The 15,704-nt window shown below is 37.2% G+C and overlaps 1 protein-coding gene across 1 annotated transcript in view; it reads right to left on the bottom strand.

The window, feature by feature from the left end:
* NUP62CL (Nucleoporin-62 C-terminal-like protein) overlaps positions 1 to 12,760 on the bottom strand; it is a gene marked incomplete at both ends in the record, with an annotated part of 36,796 nt that extends 24,036 nt beyond the window's left edge. Inside the window, 2 exons of the mRNA XM_051219382.1 lie at positions 10,231 to 10,624; positions 12,728 to 12,760. Coding sequence (XP_051066948.1) covers positions 10,231 to 10,624; positions 12,728 to 12,760 — 427 coding nt within the window. The remainder of the gene's footprint in view (positions 1 to 10,230; positions 10,625 to 12,727) is intronic.
* Between the last annotated feature and the right edge of the window lie 2,944 nt (positions 12,761 to 15,704).

The following is a 15,704-nucleotide window of genomic DNA, read 5'->3' as shown; positions in this document are numbered from 1 at the left end:
TGCGCTCCTAGCTTCCTCACAACCCATATCAGCCATCATGGTGAGTTACAGTGGTCAGTGGATAGACACGCGTAATATATATCCTAACAATCTCCGTCGGTAAATATGCCATGTTTACGGAGTACTCTGGGTTTAATCTCACAATTTCTAGCTCGAATGCCTCATAATATCCGAGCAATACCTCGAATACACTTGTAATGAAATATTTGTTACCTAAGAGCTTTCTATATGGTACAATACACAGATCTTCGCGTCCGCTCAAATTATTAATGAATATACGTCGAAATTCCCGTTAAATGTTTCGCAACCCTTTTAGAAAGTAGAACATATAATAGTTGAAAAATCGGAATCAAATAGTAATATATAGTAGATGCACATTAACTGACTACCTGAATTACAGAATAGGTATATGAGCTTAGCAGGTGTATTCAATAAGACTTTAATGTCGAGTGTGAGAGAAAAAGTGAACTTACTATGTGTGGAGTAATTCTAGCGTCACAATGAGTGTTATCGAAATTGACAGTATTCCAGGGCTCGCTCACCACTGAAACTCCAAGAGTGTCATACAAGAGTATGATTCGAATAGAGGAAGGCTAATATCTCCAGGCTGTTAAACATTACTATAACCTTATACCGTTTAATTGCTTCACTATTTGCAGACTTCCGGAAGAGGAACAATGTTGAAAGTAGGTAAATTACGACAAATGGCGACCGATAACATAAACGTTTGTGAGACATTTTTTACGGTATGGATGGTTGTGCACTATCTTAAATTGGGCTATTCTCAACCGGGTGACGTCATATCGCAAGAAAAACGTGAAAATGACAACAGTTATTTACTTTTTCGCTCTCTATCCATTGTCCTCCTGCTCCCCTTGCGTCAGAATAACGGACCTATACAACATATTTAAAGCGTTTCTCCAGCTCTCCATCGTTCAGCATGCTTTCAAACACCACTAAATGCGTTCGATTCATCTAATGTTGTTGTATAGTTTATTTCAAATAACTAACTCTCTGCAAGAGAACGATAGTATCCCCAACTAGTTCTTAGCTTGTCATGTATATAGATATCATAAACCTATCGAATATATCACTAATATAAACATTTGGACAATGAGTATTACTTCGACCAATCGACGGTGGAGAGTTATCCCTAATATCAAAGAGAATCACAAGTCTGAAATCGTTTCCTCTCATATTTCTCCATAAGAAACACTTAGAAACGAGTATATGCGCATTCAGAAAACCTCAGATGGCAAAAACATTTACCTTGGGTGAACTAACACTCTGGGGTCTGATATCCACAAGAAAACACTCAAATCAAAGCAGATTTAACATTTTATCACATAAAACATTTTAGGATACTGAAAGGAATGCACTGTAATGAGTAGTATTGGCAGAATCCTAGAAAACAAAATTTCTTCGAAAAAATGAGCGCCAAAATTTATAGCATCAAATAAACCACACAATGTTGGGACATTAAAAGACCAAATCATGTGGTGACCTTAAAAACCAGCGCAAACACGTTAAACGAAGCAAGACATCCACAATCGTCTATGTAGATAGTTGAAATAATCAACCGCCTCTATTCTGATTGGTCTCTAAGGGGACTATCAAAATTACGAACCGGAGTTGAGTGTTCCTCGGTGTCTCCTTGCACTGGCTTCTTGTCATTTCAGTACGGTATTTGTTATGTCTAGTGAGATGTTATCTAGCCACCCGACTAAATTAATTCTGGTCAGTTTGGTAGTCATTTTTGGGTTAGTGTATCTTGTACATGAGTAAATTTGTCTCAAAGCAGCAGGGTTCCTCGATATCTGCAGCCATCACATTATCTGGTTGAAGGTTGGTTGGTTGAAATGTGAAAACAATAAAAAATAAGGCTATCCACCGAGGCTGCTGTGATCACTTCCTCTGAGAGAGCATTCCAAAGGGGGTCTTTGCACTTTGACGTGGAATATTTCGACGGTTTTCTTGAGAATCATGTTAATGATGTTCTGGCAGTATGATCTCATTGGGGTGGTCCGGCGTACTTAAAATATATGGTCATTTATCGGTAAATAATCTGAGTTTGAGGGTTTACGGTCCCTCGTATATCTTGCAGCGTCACTCACATATTTAAAGTGTTCTAAACTTTTAATGCCGTGGCAAGCCGCTCATGTGATAGAGTGCTGAAGTCGTATTGAAGTAGTATTTCATTATAACCCAGGTGTAGTCACCTGTATTATCACATCCTTTTGGATGTTAGGACCTGTGGGGGTCAACATATTTCTTCAATCAAATATTTCGGCCCGTCCACACTGAAGCAACATTCTCATAAATCTGTTGTCTCGATTAATTCATTAATGTATGGTGTTACAGATTTGAATTGAATATTAATATATATTGTCACTTCACCTCCTGTTTTAGGTACCCTATAAAATCGGAAAAGTGGCATGTCTTGAAAGCTTGTAGCAATTTCGATTAGTTGGTTGAGGGTTGACTGAAAACATCTTAATAATGTCATCACGGTATAGCTCAAATACATCCTTGCTCCCTTATTTTGTGCATCATCATATTTCCAATTATTCCATGCTGAATGTTGAAATCCAAATTCAAAAAGAGAACCTTGATGTCCACCTATTCTGTTTCGCTAAGTGAAAAACCTATTCGACCACTACCTTGACTCCTTCCATAGATATAATGGGGGATATCTACCAGCCTGAAAAGCTCAACCCTTCGCCCGTTATGTCGGGTTATAGCCATGTTTCAGTGGGGACTGTAATCTTAAAATTCAACTGAAAGCACATGTTTCTGATTTCTTCAAGTTTACTCTTTAATACTCTTACGTTGCCATAGAGGCACTTGGTGCTCCTCAACAGCACATTGTGTCTTCTAGTTCTTAAGCAGATTAATGTCCAAGGTGTTCTGGTCAATTCTTAGCGAACTGAGCACTGCATGTTTTTGCCTGAATAGCCTGTCTCATTAGCATGATCGCGATCTCCGTGTTTTCACAGGAGTTTGTTGATCAAGGTCAATTAAAACCACGGTGTATGTGACTGCGCATTTCTGTTGGTGCATTGCCGATCTGAGTCGACTTTAACAACGTCTGATATGGCTAACGAGATGGTTTTTCGAGATTTACCAATTCTGAAGGGCTTCAGCTAAGTTTCTGAAACTCACAAAGATAAGACGGTGGGGCTTAAAAGTCGTGGGGTGTATAGAATGAGGTGGCTTAAATGCGTTGATTGTTGTAGTGGTCTGTAAGCTTATACTGCATGATTTCCGACGCTACTGTTGCATTTCGTGTTCATGAGCTACATCCCGACTACCACCCACTAGCTCAGACGCTCTGTAAACTACCATGCCAGTTGGTCCTACGGTGTTTGCCGATCTTTTTGAAGCATCATTGAAACTCCTATGAAGTATGCCGAATGCAATGTTACGCTCAGTGGACAGGTTTACTCTTTGCTACGTTATGGCCTTTACACAGGCGACACAACTAGGCTGAAGTGATACCGGTTAACAGCATTTTATGGTACTTGTCCAACTGTTCTTTATCAAAGGCTGCGCTGCTTTCTAATAAGCTACTTTCCACCTCTGGAACATCAAATGAAATCAGGGTCTTTGTCTATCTACTTTGTTCCTGAATTTTAGTATTTTAGTACCTATTCTTTGGTTATATCTCTTCTCAACGCTCACTCATTTCTCCTTACTGTTAACAGATGCTGAAGTATTATCAACACTCAGGTGGTTCCGTTAATATATGAGCATATATTTTGGCTCATAAAGTCGCATGTTTGGCTGAGCTTATGTTCGAATAATTCAGTGTACTAGTAGGGATAATAGTGGTCATTTTCGACAGGGTCATGTTTCTGTATTTTAAGTTCCGTCTGCGTAATTTCTGTACACTGTTGGTAAACGTATCAGAAACATGTATAGAGGTGATTAAGCATAACCCCTCAGTACGGTCTAGACACTACTGCATCACAGTGACAATGGATGCAGCCACTACATGAATCACATTCAGATGGCGAGTTACCAGTTTTAACGAGCGACGAGCATGAGATAAAATCATAGTTTCTATTCCGTTTCTTTACACTACTAGCCTTCATCAGGTCGGTTTATGGCGCCCTTTTCTACTATTTCTTTGTTGCTTGCTAGTCTTACATGAAGTATGGACATGTGTAGAAGTGTGCTACTGGTTACTTAGTGAGAGAGTCAGCATCGGTGTTTGGGTTAAGTGGTAAACATTGTACAAATTACTGGAAGAATGTTTTATGGTGCCATCTGTGTTATGTCCTTATGCCCCGGGAAGATATCACGTGACATAACGCCAGTCAGGACACTGACTTATTGACCATACTATTGACGAATAAACCAGTACGAGTAGCCTAAATTCAACCCTGAATCTTGTTGGTCCACCGAGATAGTAGCTTTTTGCTTAACCCAGCCGATTCAGTCCAGAACACCGCTATCAGCCACCTCAATACGGTTCAAGCATTTCAGACATACTTGGTTTTCATACAAACAAACCAGGCCACATCGTATTATAAAATGGGGAACAACAATTACACGGAATCAGGTCGAAATATGGTTGTAAGCGTGAGATACTGTGACTAATAAATCAAGAATAACTTAAGAATAGTAAATCGTATAATCGTAATCAGTCGGTCAAATAGAATTCTATAGTGTAAGGAACATGAATATGCATATAATATGGTTACTTGACAGTTACACAAAAATATACATAATAACAGTCCACAAATAGATCATAGTGGTTACTATTTACTTATCTTTCTTCCGGACATAACGATCTTGGGCTTTCTTGTGACCCTTTTGCTTGATTCGAGGATTATCGAATTGTTGCCAAACTCTAGATTACGATCACTAATTTTGCTAGTCGTTCTTGTTGTGATAGTCTAAGCGTTAGTGGCGACGCTATTCTGTGAATACTAATCAAGGAATTAAAGGGCAAATCATGAGACAATTCAATGGAAAAGCGAGCTCTCCAAAAGTTTCGAAGGAGAGTAAATAATAGTTATAGGTAAATATGTACTATACGGATATAAAACCTGAGAAACACGTAAAAACTGTAGCGTTACTTTCGACCATCATACCAAACAACTTAACATGCATCCGGTTACTTGTCCGTAAATCTTAAGTTTACATAAAAATAAATTTGTGTACACTATTATTGAAGCAACCAGGTGGAGCACTTGATAAAACAGCTAAACCTGTCGCCCCGTGGCTAAACATTGGCACAAATATGGTCGAGTGTTTCGTCATGATTGTCTAACAGCAAGCAGAAGCTACAGTTCTTATACTTGGAAGCGTTGAAACATTTCAACTTGGAATTAAAAAGTGGATAGTTCCGGTTACTGGCGAGAGGTCAACGAGGGCTGCAGTTAAACTCGACTCGAATTCGTAGTTGTGGCAGGCTGCTTAGCAGCCAATCAGAACGGAGAGTGAATTTTCATATCCGCCATCTTGTAAGCGACAGCGGTTGGCCTTCTTCTTTCTGTGTTTTTGCTCTTTTTGTGTAGCTGCATAATTTAATCTTTCAGTGGACTGAAATTCCGTACTTAATGTAATACTTTAAGTGTCGGTGCAAATTTTAATTGAATCAGCTTTTCTTTCTCGGTTTTTGTCGCCGCTACTCAAGTCAATACATTTCTTGTCTTATATAAAATGTGATTTCTTTTCGCTTTGAGTGATATTTTGTATTTTGTTAGTTTTTTAGCCGAAATGAGTGTTGCTGCCGCCTGGGCCCAGGCTCTAACTGTCCGCATGTTATTTCCTAACTGTCGTTTATGATTCTATCGGGAGCAATCAAAGAAGTCGGTCTCCTGTTTGTTATTTTATCCAGTAATATAAAGGCCCTTATACCATCAACGAGTCAAATACTGAACGTCTAGTAGTAATGGATGTCAGTAATATTTTCGAAAACCCAGGGGCCTGACAACCATGGGCCAAGTCAGGGATGTTATCGACAGATTTCAGAGGGTTTTTATAAAAGTATACCATATAGTAGTAATAGGTGGCTTGGACTCATTACGTTGAGTGTAAAATTAAGCCCACCATTGAAAACCCGAAAATCCGCTACCAGTATGCAGTGTATGTTTGCTGTTTTGGCCATAAAACGAAAGCTGGAGGGTCATTGTCAGAGAGTGAAATCTTAATTAGCTGCCATTATGCTCACTTTTTCATAGATCAAAGTTTACCGGTTGCGAAGTCATGTTGCTTTTGTGGTATGATTTCAACAAGTACATAATACCTTCGTCTAAGGTGATCCACAAACACCCTTTTGATGAATAGTAACTGCAAATTTCCTCTTCCCTGGTCGAATTACTTTTGGACAGTTGTCTTCCAGTTTGAGTGCTTCGTACGCCCTAGGGAACTCGGTTTCGATAACATTCATAGTATCAGTATGACTCTCTCAAACAGTAAGTCTACATGTTCCTTTAAAATAGATATTCGTTTTTCTATATGTACCCGTTAAACTGATATCCGTATTCTGTATTTCAGGTAAACGATGAAGACAAGCCGCTCCAGGTGCATCTGCTGTATAGTGTCATTTTACTCCAATTTTTAACTGTTATGTCTTACTTTTGAAAAATAAAATTGTTGCATTCAGTAAATACAGACTTGTTCTCTTTGATGGAGATCAGGGAGGTCATGGAATGTTTAATAGGACTGAAAATCTGAGTGCGCAGACTGACGTGCGGTACCATACAGGTTACTCTTCAGTTACTAATATTCTGTTAATCTGGGTAGGGGCATTGCTTGATTATCATAGGGCATTTGAGCAAGCAACTATGAGATTAGACACAGAGACGGTCGGGATATTTATAGCGCGCGTCCACCCATCAACTGCCGTGACACATCATGGTGGCTAGAATAGGTCGTAAGAAGTCATGAGTCCGTATGTTTAGTTACTACTACTAACCATATGAGTCTTAATATCATTACTTATTAATTCATTGAGTAGTTTGTCCCTAGGATGTATTAACCGCACTTAGCAATCAAATTCCAATCGGTTTTCAACCGGTAGAATAAATCTTTGAACTTTGCTTATGATTTAAATCGGTATGGACAACCAGTTAATATTTTATTGACCATTACATACACAATTAAGATGCTACTCAAACCTGATTAAGTACACTCGTAGTCGGTGAATAAGCTTAAAATCTATTCAGAAGTGACTGGTTTCATTAATACTTCATTTGATATTAGTCCTTTTTAATAAACACAAATTGGTCTTCAGATCATTTATTTTGTTAATAAGCAAAATAGAAGTTAAACAAACTTACATATTTAAAAATTAGCATTTTTGAAACCAAATCAATAAGAAGAGTTTCCAACTGAAATAACCATTTTCCATTAGAGACGAATAATTCAATTTTGAAAACTAAGAAAAACAGTCCGCCTAGAAGAGCTCTAGTGATAATAAACTTAATCAGTCAAAAAGTATCTTTTACAAATCTGTACAAAAAAAGTAATTTGTTTTAAACCTCAAGTTCACTAAGTACTCATAGTACAGTTAGCGTCAAATGCACTTGGTTGGGTAAAAAGGATTAAAGTTTGCAAAAGGATCTCTAAGTGAATAGCTAGAGAATGTGATTAATTCATATGTTGCGATTTGGAGTTTATAACGATGTTTCAAGCATAATACAATTGACCTCCTATTCAAAGACTCATTTATTGATTTAGAGTACGTAGATGACATAGTTCAGTGTGGGAAAGAGGCTCTCATAAGACTGTTCTTTGAACACCTCGATTAAAAAAACACAAATGTTTTGGATGAGACTCTTCCCATCTTCGTAGAGAATGTTATTTGACGACTGGTCAGTATCAGCTTAGTTTAATCATAGTCTCGTCAGCCCCAGTGGTGGTTTCATGACTGGAAAAATCTCAATACGAACTCAAAAAACTTGCTTATTTTTCTGCGAATATTGAGGCGAAAGTATATTGAGTTGTTATTTGGCAACTATCTTACGAGAGTTAGTCCGTTAAAACTATCGTATATTGATGATTTAAAGGGATTTTTAAGAATGCAACTTTTGTGGACAAGTTATAAAATACAGAAAAAGTAATAAAATCTCAGAGGGATATTAATTTTATCACTATTAGTGAATGTGTTAGGGCACCTATGGCAAAATTAGGATGCGAATTATAGTACCGTAGCCCAGCTAGACCCCACCTTTTCACCTCAACTCTAACAATTTATTTCATAAGAATATCACTGTCCGATTCCTTCAAAATACAAACATGGTCAGAATCATGATTTCCAGCAACAAGGTACCCACAATAGTGTTTTGAATTCGCGATAATACTTAAAACATGAGTAATTTTAATTCTGATGGGTCGCTAATGGCTGTCCGCTTAGTACGGTTTTACCGTTAACTATTTATCAACGCAATATTGTGCGCATTTTCAGTTTTTATAGTAATGGATGATGAACATCACTTGAAGTATTCTACGTTTAATCGATTTGAATCCCTTCTTCTCTACTGCCATCTATCAAGGTTAGAATATTGAGGTAAACGAAGTAACCATAATAGTAATTAACAACAGCCAAACAAGAGCACAGAAAATCAAGACACAAGCCGAATATACTGAAGCAAACAAATAAGTGAAGAAGAGCATTAGGACTGAAAAGTATAAATTCGTGGAAGACCTAGAAAAGACAACAGAAGAAACTGTAAGAGAAAGGAATATGAGACAATCATAAGGTACAACGAAGAAACTAGAGGGAAATATAGCAAACCAGAGAGACCAGTCAACAACAAAGAAAGCAAGGAAATTTTTGAGACTCAAGAACAGCGGAACGGGTGAGTAAAGCACTCTGAAGAACTCCTGAATAGACCAATCCCATCGAACCTACAAGACATCGAAGCAGCACGCACAGACCTTCCTATAAATGTCATCCCACCAACGACCGAAGAAGTCAGGATGACTGTCAGACAAATCAAGAGTAGGAAAGAAGCAGAACCTGACAATATACCGACTGAAGCACTTAAGTCAGACAAAGAAGTACCTGCAAACATGCAAACATGAGCAAGTATGAAAAATATAGAAGCACCGAAATACCATTCCCAACAGTGCCGTTGAACCAAACGAGGATTCAGTAGACACTCGATTTCGAGATCAACAGGGTAGATTTCGTGAGGATTAATCGATTACAGACCAAATCGCAACACTACGGATCATCGTTAAACAATCAGCTGAATGGAATTCGTCACTAGACATCAACTTTCTTGAATATGAGAAAGCATTCGACAGTGTAAATAGGAGAACTTCGTGTAACCTTCATTGACACTATGGTGTACATGAGAAGAACGTTGGCATCATACGGAATTCATACGACAGACTACAGTGCAAAGTGATGCATAAAGGACAACTGACAGACACATTCCAAGTGAGGGCCGGTTTCAGACAAGGTTGCTTACTCTCTACTTTTTCTTTCTTCGGGTGGTCGACTGCATTATAAAGACCACAAAATCTCAGGGAAGCACGGAATACAGTGGACAGCTTGCATGCAGCTAGACGATGTGGAATTTGCAGATGACCTAGCTCTTCTATCTCACACACATCAACAAATGCCGGTCACGCCAGCTAATGTAGCAGTGACCTCTGTATCAGTAGGCCTCAACGCAAGATCCTAAAATACAACGTAGAGAGCACCAACTCAACTACATTCAACGAAGTAACTCTGAACGATGTCGAAGCTTTCTCATATTTAGAAGGCATCATCGATAAACAGGGAGGGGCTGATGTAGATATGAAGGTATGGATTGGATAAACAAGAACAGCATTCCTAGAATTTAAGATTATACGGAACTCAAAACAACTGTTAGCCAACATCAAAGCCAGAATCTTCAATGCAAACATCAAGATAGTTTTATTGTAGGAAACTGAAATGTGGAGCACTACCACAACCACCAGAAAAGTTACAGGAATTAATAAGGTTATTTACCCAGAATACGCAGAAGGCAATCCCTAACTTAGAATCCTGACGACAAAAGGAAAAGAGGCAAACAAAAGGGCTCACTACACTAGGAATCGGAGACAGATATCAAAAGAATGAATAGCAATTGGCAACAACTGGAAAGGAGAGACCCGGACAGACTTGGTTGAAGAATCCTGATAGACGGCCTATGCTCCACTATGGGTAACAGGCGTAAGAAGTAACTTAACACTGGTTTTTATAAATATGATTACTACAGATTATAACATTAGAAGACTTACGTGTGTTATGATGAATCCAATTGAGTGAGTGCATATGACAATTCAGAATACGCGTAATTTGATTCATAATATCCCCGTTATTTGACGAAGTTAGTTTATTATTACCATTAATCATAGTATTCTCCTTAGTGGTATTCGTAGAAGTTGTACTACTATCCGATGAATTGAAACCAGTAGTAACATTCGTTGTAGTGGTGTTTGTTTGATCGGCTATTTCACGTAAATCAGTCAATAGTTGACCTAATTCTAAGTCGACATTTGTAGCCAATTGAAATATAGCTTCACGTTCATAATCCGAATGTAACTGACCGGGTGGTAATTCATTCACTGCACGTTCTAGTGGTTCTAGTAAACTTTCCAATTCACGTTGTTGACCCTCAATAAAATCTAATTCCTATAATAAACAAAAAATGGAAAAAACGACAACGGTAACGATCCACCACATACATCAATTTGTAAAATAAACATATATGTGTAACTGTATTTCATTGAAGATGTCTACGCTTGAATTATGACTGATTTCAACTAGTCAGTCAGGCATAAGTAACGTAAAGAATATGGCACCTATGTGTATTGCCAGAAGTTGACATAACATAGCGCAGTAAAAGGAAATTATCAAGACTAATTCTAAGGTAGTAAAGTAGCAGGAATGTCGATGTCAGCAGAAAAGAATTATGAATAGATAATATGATTCGACAAGGAGAAATGAATCCGGAAAATAAAAGGCGTAAAATAGTTTTAAAACTCAAAATTTAAGGGAAGATAGAGTGAATGCACGTGATCAATTGGGACTGACTCTGAACCATGCCATCCAAAGTCTCTAATCTTAGTCATTAGTTATAATAATCCTCAGCAACCAACCAAGTCTGAACCTACTTCATAGTCTGTTCAACAGTAAATGAATGCATGATCCCACATCTTGGTTTGTCTTATTCACAGATTTATTTCAACCTACTCATACACTTGTTAATAATACGCGCTGAGATTGACATTAGCTGGACATACGTAGTATACACCCCATCCTCCAACAAATCGTTAATCTATGTTTCTTAAGAAAAGAATACTAATTTGTACTCTTTATTAATAATTTTACATTTTAGCCAAAGCTGGATTGTGTTTGATGATTAAAGCTGTATTTTATGAGCACACATATTTCACAGCTCTACGTTACAGCAAAAGTAGTAATGGTGTAACCAACCGGGAGATTAAAAACCTAATATTCTACATCCAATGAAACAGAATCAGAGACATAGACGATTGATGATGTATACTATGGTAACCAAAGCAGTGGACCATCACATTGATTTTAATGACAGGTATTTGCAAAACCACAACGGTAGATGCATGAAAACATATCTTACCGGTCAAGTAATTCAGCTTTTAATCATGAAACTACATATTTGATAGGAACTGATGGTAATTATTAAATGTCGTTTACCTATTTCTCTGCTTTATTTTGCTACATTTCAAAAACAAAAGTCAAATTGTATTCGGGTTATTTTGGTGCCTCGGAGCAACACCTGAAATCAATCAATGAGACAAAGCTGTTGAAACGAACCAGCTTTTGCCGATATTTGACTGTAGACTGTCGTCTAATTTACTGTTTTTACAGGAAACTGAACCTTAATTAAAACTAATTCGATAAAAACATCTGTTACGTACTGATAACTATTTAGACAGTTTTAGTTTGAATATACAGAAGTTTCACGGATGAGTTTTTAAAGCCCATTTGGATGTATAAACATCCCATGCTTTCATGAACACGTAATGTAACTGTACACAAGCGTTTGAGAAGAGACGATCTTCTATGGCTTCCTCACAAATATAAGTAGAGGTGATACTAGTGTTGAGAATGAGTTGGTGTTACGGAGTATCACGATATATAAGTCCCCTAAAAATACTACACAATTAGTTTCTTTTATGAATTTGAACAAAGAAAAAAACATCAGTGTCAATTCCAAAATCACATGCGGGCGTGATTTACAACAAAAGGGAATATATGAAAATACAATATACAGATAGTCTAAAGTGTAATAGTTGTTTACTACAAACACAACAAACTGTGATCAATGCCTCAAGATTTCAGGCAACACGGTTCAGAATTGTTCGCAAACACGAAAATGTATTCACAGTTTATTGTCCTCCCGATCCTGAATTTTAAATATTCCTTCATACATACTCTTTGACCATGTTTTTAAGCGATATTCCTAATGTTTAATCTTTCCCAATACCATTAATATTATATTTTTTGATTTGTTTGCTATTCATTTTGCCATTTTCATTTCTTTAAGCTAATGTGGTAAGGCGACTTGGTCCAACGAACATCTATGTTGATGACTGACTGACATACACAATTCGGTTTAACATTAAATGACTTTATGGATTGGTATTAAATCATGGTTTGGTGGCTCATCGGATTTCCTTAAGTCTAGTTCACAGTCAGGCAGGACTACATGTTGAGGAAAGAAAAACAAAATTCTAAGTAAAAAACATTTACCTGCTCGAGACGACTCTGTTCACATTGACACATTTCTACCTTTTTGTACATAGCTGTTATATTTTCTGCATTACAAATCAAAGTTTGATCCCATTGATTAATACGATCTGCTTCATCGAAGAAATATCTTTCTTGCAAAAGGCCGTGGGTAAATATTCTAAATAATTTTGAGTGCTGACACTTTAATTTTATCAGACACTAACTCTTCTTGTATATCTTCCCGTGAAGCAAGACGCAAGTACATTATAATACATAAATGAATGCAAAATAATAGAAGCTGTACTATGCGGTACTTGGTATATACTATGCTCTATACAGGTCGTAACAGCTGACCTTAACTTTAATTTATATCCACGAAGATGCTGTTAAACGACATGACAAAATAAAAACCACTGAATATTTAGAGACAAATTGTACACTGGTATGGCAAGAGTCCATTTATTGACACAACATTTAGTTACTTTATGCGGAGGTATAATTCTTCTAACTGGTTATAAGTAAGAGTTTGAGAGGATGTGACGGATACACTAGATGTGGTAGTGGCAGATGGAATAGAAGTAGTTGCTGTTGCGATGGTAGCGCATAATGATGTCGTTGTTTTGAAGTAGACCGTCAGTGAGTAATGAAGAAAGGTTTGATGCTAGTAACAGCTGTACTTTACCCTGTATTATAATATGCTTTCTTGAATTTAAAGGATTAATTACCTATAGTCAGCAATCTTAAATAACGTATCTGCTGAAGAACCTAGTGACTGCAGTACAGCCTGTGGAGTGAATGAGGAATCGTTTCTGAAAACGCTCATAATATGTTTAGTTTGGAAAAGGGTGATGACTATGTTTGACGTGTGTTTGTAAACTACACTTCTGACTTTAGCCGTAATTTAGGATCACTACTATTAAACACTTCTCCCGAAGTTAACAGCTGAATAACCAAGTTATGTGTTTTTAGTCTCCTGGACGAGAGCAACAGACGATTCTTGTAAGAGAAGTGTTGTACGTCTTAAATGCAAAAGGCCGTGGGTAAATATTCTAAATAATTTTGAGTGCTGACACTTTAATTTTATCAGACACTAACTCTTCTTGTATATCTTCCCGTGAAGCAAGACGCAAGTACATTATAATACATAAATGAATGCAAAATGATAGAAGCTGTACTATGCGGTACTTGGTATATACTATGCTCTAGACAGGTCGTAACAGCTGACCTTAACTTTAATTTATATCCACGAAGATGCTGTTAAACGACAGTTTTATAAGTTCTTCCTAGCTTAAAAACATTAGATTTAGTTTACTTATTAAATTACTTCACGTACATATGTGCACGCAGTTTAGTTTTATAACCACATTCCTTATTCATAAGTTACTTGTTTTACCCTTTGGTTTTAGAAATTCGTGAATGGACACCGGATGTAAATGCTTATTGTATATACCTTTATTAATGAAATTATTCTTGAATAAATCCACGAATCCGATTCTATATTTATTTATCAAGTTAGCTTTCATAAGAAATCCATGAAGTACAAGCTTATTATCAGCTAATGCATGTGTAATAACTGACACTTAAAAGTAGTACACAATATATTTGTTTCCCTTTTGTGAGCATTCTACTTAAATGAGTGCCACAGATCCAAGCCCCTGCATAGATTACCATACAAAACAGATTGTTGCGCTCCTAGCTTCCTCACAACCCATATCAGCCATCATGGTGAGTTACAGTGGTCAGTGGATAGACACGCGTAATATATATCCTAACAATCTCCGTCGGTAAATATGCCATGTTTACGGAGTACTCTGGGTTTAATCTCACAATTTCTAGCTCGAATGCCTCATAATATCCGAGCAATACCTCGAATACACTTGTAATGAAATATTTGTTACCTAAGAGCTTTCTATATGGTACAATACACAGATCTTCGCGTCCGCTCAAATTATTAATGAATATACGTCGAAATTCCCGTTAAATGTTTCGCAACCCTTTTAGAAAGTAGAACATATAATAGTTGAAAAATCGGAATCAAATAGTAATATATAGTAGATGCACATTAACTGACTACCTGAATTACAGAATAGGTATATGAGCTTAGCAGGTGTATTCAATAAGACTTTAATGTCGAGTGTGAGAGAAAAAGTGAACTTACTATGTGTGGAGTAATTCTAGCGTCACAATGAGTGTTATCGAAATTGACAGTATTCCAGGGCTCGCTCACCACTGAAACTCCAAGAGTGTCATACAAGAGTATGATTCGAATAGAGGAAGGCTAATATCTCCAGGCTGTTAAACATTACTATAACCTTATACCGTTTAATTGCTTCACTATTTGCAGACTTCCGGAAGAGGAACAATGTTGAAAGTAGGTAAATTACGACAAATGGCGACCGATAACATAAACGTTTGTGAGACATTTTTTACGGTATGGATGGTTGTGCACTATCTTAAATTGGGCTATTCTCAACCGGGTGACGTCATATCGCAAGAAAAACGTGAAAATGACAACAGTTATTTACTTTTTCGCTCTCTATCCATTGTCCTCCTGCTCCCCTTGCGTCAGAATAACGGACCTATACAACATATTTAAAGCGTTTCTCCAGCTCTCCATCGTTCAGCATGCTTTCAAACACCACTAAATGCGTTCGATTCATCTAATGTTGTTGTATAGTTTATTTCAAATAACTAACTCTCTGCAAGAGAACGATAGTATCCCCAACTAGTTCTTAGCTTGTCATGTATATAGATATCATAAACCTATCGAATATATCACTAATATAAACATTTGGACAATGAGTATTACTTCGACCAATCGACGGTGGAGAGTTATCCCTAATATCAAAGAGAATCACAAGTCTGAAATCGTTTCCTCTCATATTTCTCCATAAGAAACACTTAGAAACGAGTATATGCGCATTCAGAAAACCTCAGATGGCAAAAACATTTACCTTGGGTGAACTAACACTCTGGGGTCTGATATCCACAAGAAAAC

The sequence above is a fragment of the Schistosoma haematobium genome, chromosome 4 (genome assembly GCF_000699445.3).
Source record: "Schistosoma haematobium chromosome 4, whole genome shotgun sequence".
Classification (NCBI taxonomy): Eukaryota; Metazoa; Platyhelminthes; class Trematoda; order Strigeidida; family Schistosomatidae; genus Schistosoma; species Schistosoma haematobium.
This window is presented reverse-complemented; position numbering and strand designations above follow the sequence as displayed.